General features: G+C 38.8%; 2 protein-coding genes across 3 annotated transcripts; one reads left to right on the top strand and one right to left on the bottom strand.

Moving 5' to 3' along the window:
* The first annotated feature begins 315 nt into the window (after positions 1–315).
* Positions 316–6,556, top strand: LOC131787714 (tachykinin-like peptides receptor 86C). 2 transcript variants are annotated; one of them, XM_059104800.2, is made up of 2 exons: positions 316–409; positions 4,258–6,556. In XM_059104800.2, exon 2 carries the CDS (start codon positions 4,311–4,313, stop codon positions 5,376–5,378), a length of 1,068 nt encoding a protein of 355 aa, XP_058960783.1. In that variant the 5' UTR covers positions 316–409; positions 4,258–4,310; the 3' UTR covers positions 5,379–6,556. The 2 variants fall into 2 exon arrangements, with proteins under 2 accessions (XP_058960783.1, XP_058960782.1); XM_059104799.2 differs by lacking the exon at positions 316–409 and adding an exon at positions 1,832–1,915.
* A 976-nt stretch (positions 6,557–7,532) lies between these two features.
* Positions 7,533–8,790, bottom strand: LOC136278304 (uncharacterized). Its single transcript, XM_066161820.1, has 2 exons — positions 8,109–8,790; positions 7,533–7,642 (listed from the first exon to the last, which is right to left on the bottom strand). The coding sequence occupies exons 1-2, from the start codon at positions 8,788–8,790 to the stop codon at positions 7,533–7,535; spliced, it is 792 nt and encodes a 263-aa protein (XP_066017917.1).
* Between the last annotated feature and the right edge of the window lie 721 nt (positions 8,791–9,511).

Here is a 9,511-nt window from a genome sequence, read left to right on the forward strand (position 1 = left end):
GAAAGTAGTAATTAATATCAATTATCTTTGAAACAAGAAGAACCCACAGGGCGGGTTGCCTGATTCAAAGCCGAATCTTGAAATGATGTTGAGCTTGAAACTAAATCAAAACCTCATCAGGAAGACTTTCCACTCAACAGGTCCTAAATATAAATTTTGTTTGAAGAAGAACTCGAATATTCTCTAGGGCTAAGGAAAGCTGTTGTTTTGGATACACCTGCTTATCGCTGTTACATGAAAATGCAAATTTTTTTTCTGGTTAATTGATTGCACAATTTAACATGTAAAAGGGTAGGAATTCAAAATACCTCGCCTGCAAGGTTCATCATTTTGTTGATTTATTCAAACAGTGTCAATCGCTTGCTTCTCACCAAAAGCTACTGACAACGGAAGCCAAAAATAAATTCAGGTAAACTCTCAGCTTTAGCAAGAAACTAAAATTATTATTGTTTTCTCCGTAGTTGCTCAAATGTTTTCAACGTTTTTTTGTTTTGAGATGATATTTCCATTCCGTTCGATCCTAACAATTAGAGCAGAAGTTTGCATTAACCGACAAAATGAGAACTCAAATTGTTTTTCCTCAGATGTCCGTGATAATGATAAGCTTGAAATCTCCTCGTCATAACCTCTTAACAATTTTAAAGTCTTCGGCCATGGAGGTTTTATCTTTCTCTCAGAAGTTTAGAGAAAATTCAGGATAAACATTTTATACATTTAAAGCACCTAGCTTGACATTTTATTTTCGCAAACCCAGCGAGGTAACGCAAAAAGGGAAATAAATATATAAGACGAGTTGTTAGTGAGGCCAAAGAGAGAGCTTTTAACAACTTTCTATTAGGTACATTATTGCTTAAAGCGTCCGGGAAAATTGGTGTTATTGAAAAGTTGTGTAATTAACTTTCCCGTTGAAGAGAGGATCGTGTACTGAGTAGTGAATCTAATTGGCAAAGTGATCATCTGCTAGTCAAGAATTCAAAGCCGTTCTTCATTGCCACACTTCTAAATTTCATAAGAGGTGAGTAGACACGAAAAGTAGGATAAATGACACTTCAAGAAAATCATTTGTTTTGAGTCGTTTTTCGACAGTGAAATTGTTTTAAAATAGCAGGAAGTCTGAAAATAATAGTTTGCTTGGAAAAGCACCGAAGAGGTATGAATTTACGCAAAAGAAATGAAGATGTACAAACCATGAGGGTGCTGTCTGTTTGATTACGCTCCTACTTTGGAAGATTTGTCATCAGCTAGATACTCATTGCACTGTGGTATTGAAGCCCGATTGTGGAGGGCCGAATAGCAAACTCATTAATTATTATCGACGTGAGGTTTGAGATTTTTCGTCATATCATTCTTCCTACAAAGACATTGGTCAGGCCTTTTTTTCATTATGTATGGCTCTTCTTTCATTTGGTGGGACTTCATAAACAATAGTCGAAAAGACAATTCCTCTTCACCGTTTCACCTTACTTTCCCGGGCCCGTTTACTTGTGAGTCTTCTCAGGGCATCCTCTGGTTAAGGTTTAAACCATTTTTCACCTGGTGAAAAACCGCATTTTTTCTGCGAAGTCCCAATACCACGCCTTAGCAACATCTTTGTGCCTCATCCTAAAATCTAACTGAGTCAGTCTGGGGTATCCACTCACAATATGGCTGATTGTTTTAACTGCCTAAAGATACGATTTACATTCACCGCGATCTTACCTCCAGTTATCAAACCTGTTCTGAAGCAGCAAAATAGAGACTCCTTTTCTTTTTAATCCTTATCGATCTACGTTAATGTCCATTTTGTTTTCTCTCTCTTAGTCCTAGAAATTCGTGTCAAAGGCCTTTCTCTCCACTCCATCTAACTGTCAGCTTTCTTTCGTTCATTCCTTTCAGCTCGTGGTTTCTTGGTCCTTTGGTTTCTCACAATCATATGGTACTTTTTCCTTCTTGGTTACTATATTTGTTATTATTCTTGTAATCATTACTATTGTTTCTATTATAAGTACCATCATAACTGCTCTTGTTGTTAAAGTTGTTGTCAGTTTTGCCTCGTCCAATAATCAGTGTAAGAAGCCCTCCATCCGAACTACAAGATAAAACTAGTCACTCTTCATCGAAATGGTAAAATTTCCGCACGGCCCATGCTACTGAAAAACAAATCAGTTTTCCCAATGGCAATGTATTGTTTTTGTTATTGTTTTTTCTATCCAAGAACTGAATGCATAATGTAGTATGGGGCTGTGCGGAAATTTTACCATCGAAATTCCTGATCATTTTTGGAACGGCTCAAATGAAGAATAGCTAAGCTAGCCAAGCTGAGCCATCGCGCTATGTTATAATTAGCATAGCAGGTCCCTCTAGGTTTTCTAAAAGCAAAACACTCAGCGCTATTCAACGAATTCGATGATAATTCACCATAATTCCTTGGCCGCGCTCTTCCTTGCTTCATCGTCAAGCCCATCAAGGACTTTCAGTCAAAAGTGTCTGGAGAATTCTTGTAGAGAAACGAATTTCAATAACGTAATAAGACAAGCTAAACGTTTGAAAGATTTGAAAGGAAGTCAACATGCATGGTATCGAATTTCATTTGTTTCTCCCGGCAATAAAATGTACCAGAACAAGTGCTATTAATATCAGCGTGCGTATTTCCCTTACTGCTCTAGGTAAATTCCTTATTGTATTGATGAGGTGCTTACGTACAATTTTGTGTGCACCGGTCAAAAGGCAGGTAATATCACCATGATGGATGTTGTATTTTGTATGATGTGTCAGGTAGGTTGGTCACGTGATCCATTTGGTTGCGTGATCAATACGTATAATTATGGTCAATTTCCAGCTCTACACTCATAATGCTCTGCTATAATTACCTGACTACTCATCAGAGGAGCTGATTCGAAGCACAAACATCCTACATTTCAATAGTTGTTTTGAACATTGTGTTGACTCTTTTTATGTTGATAAAGTGTTGAGTACAATGTTGAGCTATAACCCATGTGGTAGTGATGTTACGATCACCATAGGTAGGTCTAGAATTCTCGTATAGATTTAGCAGAACGACCAGATACATAACTTGATAAAATAAATATCTATTTCAGGCGTTGCATTAAAAAATTATTGCAAGGAGGAAATAACAACTGTCTGCATGATCACCTCCCGAATATTCATACGCGAATAAACATTCAAGCAGTGCGCCATTTATTCCTGTAGTGATAACACCGGGTGATTTTGAAAAAGAAAATTATAACCGCAGTAGCTCAGAAGTTTGGACTCGATAACACAAATCATTTTCGAAATAACTTTCATGATTGCTATCTAAGAGTTTTCTTTCACATGTTAAGCTGTTGTTGCGGTAATATTCAAATGATACTAGATGAGCCCGCATAGAATTAACGGCCACGTAATTATAGCGCTCACGAATTAGATCACAAATGCAGAGAAAGTTAAAAACTTGAAACCATCCAACAAGTAGATCGGACCAAGCTGCAAAGAGATCAATCCTTATCTACAATTAGGGTTTGGTATTCCAGGTTTCAGGAAGATTATTCCGAAGGGAAAATTTATGATGTATAAAAGATAAAGCAATACTTAAGTAACCAGATGGTTATTTTTGGGGTAATGTTTTTTTCCTTGGAAACACTATTAAGGAGTATCGTTGATTGATATGAGTCTTACTCGAGGCTGTTGTGACGTGTCAGTGCATGCTAGAGTCTGAATGGATGATACACAACCAGACAGAACAGCCTCTCAGAATTATAACTAAAAAAAAAAAGTAATTTTATGCCATTATCATTATTCTTGGTTTGCACAATGGATTTGTTTAACCCTAAAACAAATCTTGCACCTCGCTCTTTGTAACTCGAATCAAACTGAAATCTGCCTGAATCTGTATATACCAAACAACGAGTTTTAAACTCAGGATTTTTTTTTAACGTTTAACATTGGTAGATTCCAGGTAACTGAAATAACTGGCTTTACTCATATGTTTAGATAGATAGCCACCGAAGTCTGGATAAAACGTGAACTGTGGAAGATAATTGCCGTCTAACATCTGTCATCGTTTCAAACTTGAATAAAAATGAGATCTAACTGAATCTGTGTGTACCAAACAACGAGATTTAAACTCAGACTTTTTTAACGTTTAATATCGGTAGATTCCAGGTAACTAAAATAACTTACTTTACTTATATTTTTAGTAAGATAGCCACCGAAATTTGGATAAAACGTGAACTGTGGGAGATAATTGCCGTCTAACATCTGTCATCGTTTCGTTTTCAGAAAGGGAGACAAATCAATCTCTGAATTCCATGTACTAGAAGGACTACAACACGATGAATAATTCGAGTAACATATCTCTTCAACACCTTACAGCGTTTCATCAACCGAAATATAACCTGGCCTCACAACTTGTTCCTATTGCAGTTTCAATCATCGTAGCGAATGGAGTCGTGTTTTATCTTTTCGGCAAAATGAGGAGTCTGCGCACTCCTGCAAATTATTTCTTGCTGAGCCTTTCTATAAGCGACATCATGACAGGCCTGATAAACATTCCGCTGCTCCTGGTTTTGGAACATCTGTCTTCGCCTAGTCTGTCGTTTACTGTGATTTACTGCACCTCAGAAGTCTTCCATAACGTGGTTTCAATTTCGATAGCTTACCACATCACTGCTATTACTATGGACAAATATCTCGCCGTTGTCAACCCCTTTGGACGTTTCTTGATGACCAAGAAAACAGTGAGGAAGGCATTATCATCCGTATGGCTTTGCTCAGCGTTCTTGGGGTCAGTACCTGCAACTTGGTGGGATTCATGGCTCGCAGAGGACTCTTTCGCTTTATATTTACAAGCTGGACACATTATTTTCTGTCTTTGCGTAGTGTTTTTTGTTCCGTATATGTTTATCCTTTATTCCTACGGCGTTATGTTTAAAGCAGTATCTTTGAAGCGGTCGTCAAAAGAATCATCTGTCCAGAAAGATTCCCGTGCATTTAAGAGAGCTAACAACGAAAGGAAATGCCTCATAATTCTGCTCGCAATGGCGTCTGCTTTTGCCATTTGTTGGATACCTTGGTTCACTTTAAGATTAATCTACGCTGTCTCCACGACTGGATGGATAGATATCAAAGATCAGGCTTCTTTTTCAGAAGCATCCCATGTGTTTGTCATCGTCAGATATATCAGCTCTGCCGTTAATCCTTTATTGTACACATTCTTCAAACAAGACTTTTGGAAGGCTTTCAAAATTTTGATATTGAAAAAGCATCCAAGGAGACAATCCCTGACCCCATCAATCAGATTATCAGTAACACAACGATATCGAGATAGTGAGCAACAGGACCAACTTCTAGTTTTGGATGCCATGAACGAAACAGGTGGGAAGAGAAATGAAAGGTCGTAAAAGAAAGGAATGCAGTTGGTTCAGCAGCAGAAGAGTTAAGGAGTGCCATTAAAATGTGGACTCGGGTTGTGGTCGAGGTCTATTGCTTTCATACCCTTTCTTCTTTTTGCTTTTCTTCCCCTTACTTCGGATGATAAAGATATAAATAATGATTATGATAATTTAATTGAATGATACTAGAGGTTAGCTTTATGCGGCAAGATACTACTACAAGGCAATATTTATATTAAGAATTGGGGGCACATAAGAGTCAACGTTTCGCTCCCTAAAGTTTGAAAGAAATTGTGAATAAACATTGACGGAACCTACCATGAGCTTAACGGTGGTTGCGCACCTCAGTGGTCATAAATAAACTAAGTCGATCTCCGATTCGTCCGACTCTCGAGGGGTTCCTAGATCAAATTCGTTTATTGCTTACACCTTCGGAAATTAGTGTGCGGAATCCATTCTTAACCATCAGCCAATCACAAAGCGAGAAGCGGGAAGCAGAAAAAGAAACTCTTACTTGAAATTCTTTCGCTGAAATCGGCTAGAGTCTTCCTTGATCTAAGAAATCAGTGCCAGTCTCCTACCATTTCCGTTTTCCATCCATGAAGTTTAAGTACAACTTATTTTCCTAAACTCTACGTGCATTTTAACATGGTTGGAGCTATGGTTTCTTACCGGTAACTTCTTAAACATCGTTGTCAAATCTTCTGGAATAATATCTCTTTCAATAACAACGCTGCAATACTGATATGATGCTATAACATTGAACGATGAGTAACACTTAACTGAGTATTAATTGCACGGTTACCACGCACTTCAAAGAAAACTTTGGAAGCAAAGAGAGTATCTTCCACTTTAAAAGCTGGATGGCAGCGGTTGCGTGGGCTCTTTTTGGTTCAAACTCTCTTTACTGCTAGAATTCAACACCAGGCTGTGCTTCGTAAATAGTCAGCTGACTAACCATCAGCATCTGATGGTTAGCTACAAGCACTCTCTACTTTTCTGCGAAGTCCGTCGAGTGAGTCAGCGACGATTGGTTACGGGGGACGGAGGGTTGGTCTTAAAAAAGTAATTCCTTAACGTTGTATCTTTCTATTTTTCATCATGATGATACTTCACCAGATTTACACTTGTAGGGAAAATTTTGTAAATATGAACCGCTATGGGGCTCTACCAGTTCAAGTTAAAGTGTGGAGCTTTGCTGATGATTATATGACAATGATAATAAGAACAGTAATAAAAGAAACGATCATAATAATTATAATAATGATGTGTAGAGTAATATGATAAATACAATGTACCCAGCTATACGTGGATTAGTCATCGTTGATCATACATTTTAAACTCATCCAGTTGTATTTACTTTTTCACGCCAAGTTTGATGTCATACTATAAAGCTCACGAGTATGATTTCGATAGCATTTAGTTCTTTTATTAAAACATAATACTTCGTAGTATTCAGCTTTAAAAAATAGGTAAAATGGAATGATTAAAAATATAGCTAAACCGGCATAACCGTTAAAATTCATACTAATCATGACAGTGTCAGAGCGACTGCGATCATGCTGAGGTCCATCGCAGCTAGCTCAACATCGCGATCTCCGGTCATCGCCGTGAAGAAAACCTCAAAAATTACATCGACCGCCCTTCGAGTGAACAACTGAGCTTGCTCTGATATCCTTTCCGACGCGTTGAGTGGAAAGCCACATCAGTCCTAGCAAGCGAGTTTTATGGCGCTGTCATTCCAAGCAATCTTCATGTTCCTGTGAATTCGGCTGTCGTTCATTCATAGAACACACGCTTTGAGCAATTTGTTTTCAAATTTTCATATGAAAAAACTGGCGTGTTTTAACGAGCCAAAATTCGACCAGATTTCACTGAACATTTCACTTTCGGATTCTGTGAAAATGAGAGTTTTAGCAAGGCCTGAAATGGGGCTTGAGACAATTTTTGACTCCTACCGGTCAAAACCGGTTTTAACTAGTTCTGAGACAGTGCTCAGGCAATTGCAATCGAGGTTGTATCAAGCTGCCTGTAACACAGTCCAAGGCTGTTTCAGAACTCTCATTGGGTACTTATGGAACAGTGCCACAGACAGCTTGAGCCATCTTGATTGCGTTTGGTAGTTGCAAAGGGCTTGTCACCCTCGAAGCGTATCATTTCTTTTCAACGAATTCCTTCTGGAGGCAGCTCAGTTCCAAGAAGAACTGACTTGAACTCTTCTCTAGCGAATCCTCGCTTCGGGCCGTCCTTCAGATAGTAGAGAACTGGTTCACCTTTATTAACCATTGATCTCTCGATATTTTAAACCTCCATTGACCATATTGGATCAGTCGCTCTTCTTTGACCACCATCCAGCCCGCCAGGGGCATAGAGATATCTCACATTCTTTGAGGGTTCAGTCTCTCCTTCTTCAAGCCGACAGGTCTTAAAAAAGAGGTGGAGCTCTTTGTTTTTTTTTTCTGACGAGGTGTAAATAGGCGTCAGGAAGTAAGCCGCCATCATCACGATTTAAAGGAGCATGGGCGGAGTTAATATGCCAAGCTTCCAAACAAAGGCGCAGATGGCAACGCCGATTAGTGGTGATACTTTTAGACTTATCCTACCCAATTGTATGGTTAGTTAGGCATGTGTGCTCCGATAAAGCTGAATTTTCTTTTTTGCAAAAGAAAACCGCTTTTTGATGCTCTTTCAAACTTGTACCAAACTGACGTTTGGTCTGTCCGATGTAATCGTTGTCACAGTCATCGCAAGGAATAGAATAAATGGCGTCGGTTCGTTGTTCTTTCGTGACAGAATCCTTAGGTTTGGTAAAAATATGCCCCAAAGTCTGAAAAGGTTTTTGAGCAACTTTAACGTTGTGGCTATTCAAAATTCTCTTGATGGGTTCCATAACACCTTGAATGTAAGGAATAACAGCAAAACCAGTCGCTGGTTCCCTTTCATCAAGAGTGCTACTGGTTGTAACTGGTTTTTGGCAGTTACAGAGAACAGTTTTTGTATAGCCATTCGCCTTTAAGACATTAGAAACATATTTCCTCTCCTCAGCCTTAGACTCGAGTGAAGATGGTAGACAGACAGCCCTCGTGGATGAAGTTTTGGCTACAGACTTCTTAAGGCTAATAGGATGGTGAGAATCAAAAGCGAGGTATTTGTAGTTCTGGGTAGGTTTACGATAGACACTTGTCTTTAAATTCCCCTGAACCCCTCTGGACACATTTAAATCAAGAAAGGGCAAATGTCCATCCTTTTCACGCTCAAGGGTGAATTGGATAGACGGCTCTACTGAATTCAAATGCGATGGGAGGCTCTCTGCCTTATTTCCGGATACCGCAGAAATAACATCATCAACATATCGTTTCCAGAAAGAAGGTTTAACCGGTGAAATGGCTAAGGCCCTTTGTTCCACGTCTTCCATTATCATGTTGGCCAAGACAGCAGAGACGGGCGAACACATAACTGTACCAAAAACCTGTTGATAGTGGTGCCGTTAAGGCAGCTAATTAGTGATCATATAAAAGGAGCTCTTATTGCAGCGTTTAGATCACCCCTGATGAAGGCAAAAGACAGGAGTGTCAAAACGTTGGGTCTATGAATTGTAACTTCTTTGGTTACATTCATTAAATCTGTATACCAGAGTAGCATCTAGAGTAGCAAGTACGTCTTGTGTTTCTCCCTACACTTCTTTCTTGCTTTAGCCACTTCCTACGTGCTTTGTATAGGTAATAACATGATTACGAGTGCAATTTGGTGTTGACCGAGTAAATTTTTAAAAGCAACAAAGTTGCACGAGCCCGTAGGGTGAGTGCAATTCATAGTCTGAAAAATTTACTGGTGCCTATTTACACCAAATTGCACCAGAAATCATCTTGTTACTTGTTAATAATTTACATGAAAAACTCATCACTGAAAGTCAAGAGGGACGAAATTTTTGCAGCCCGCGCGCTATTTGTAATATGTCCTTGTGTTAGAACTTTGCACTCTTGTTACAATTTTGCACTCGTGTTGCATGAAAAATACACTCGTTTTCAGCCAATCAGACACGCGTAATTTTTTCACGCACAACAACAACAGGATAGAGCAAAGTAAAGGCTTCTCTATTTGTAAAAGCAAAGTAAAGGCTTCTCTATTTGTTAAATAGTGAT

This window comes from Pocillopora verrucosa, chromosome 14, assembly GCF_036669915.1.
Source record: "Pocillopora verrucosa isolate sample1 chromosome 14, ASM3666991v2, whole genome shotgun sequence".
In the NCBI taxonomy this organism is placed as follows: Eukaryota; Metazoa; Cnidaria; class Anthozoa; order Scleractinia; family Pocilloporidae; genus Pocillopora; species Pocillopora verrucosa.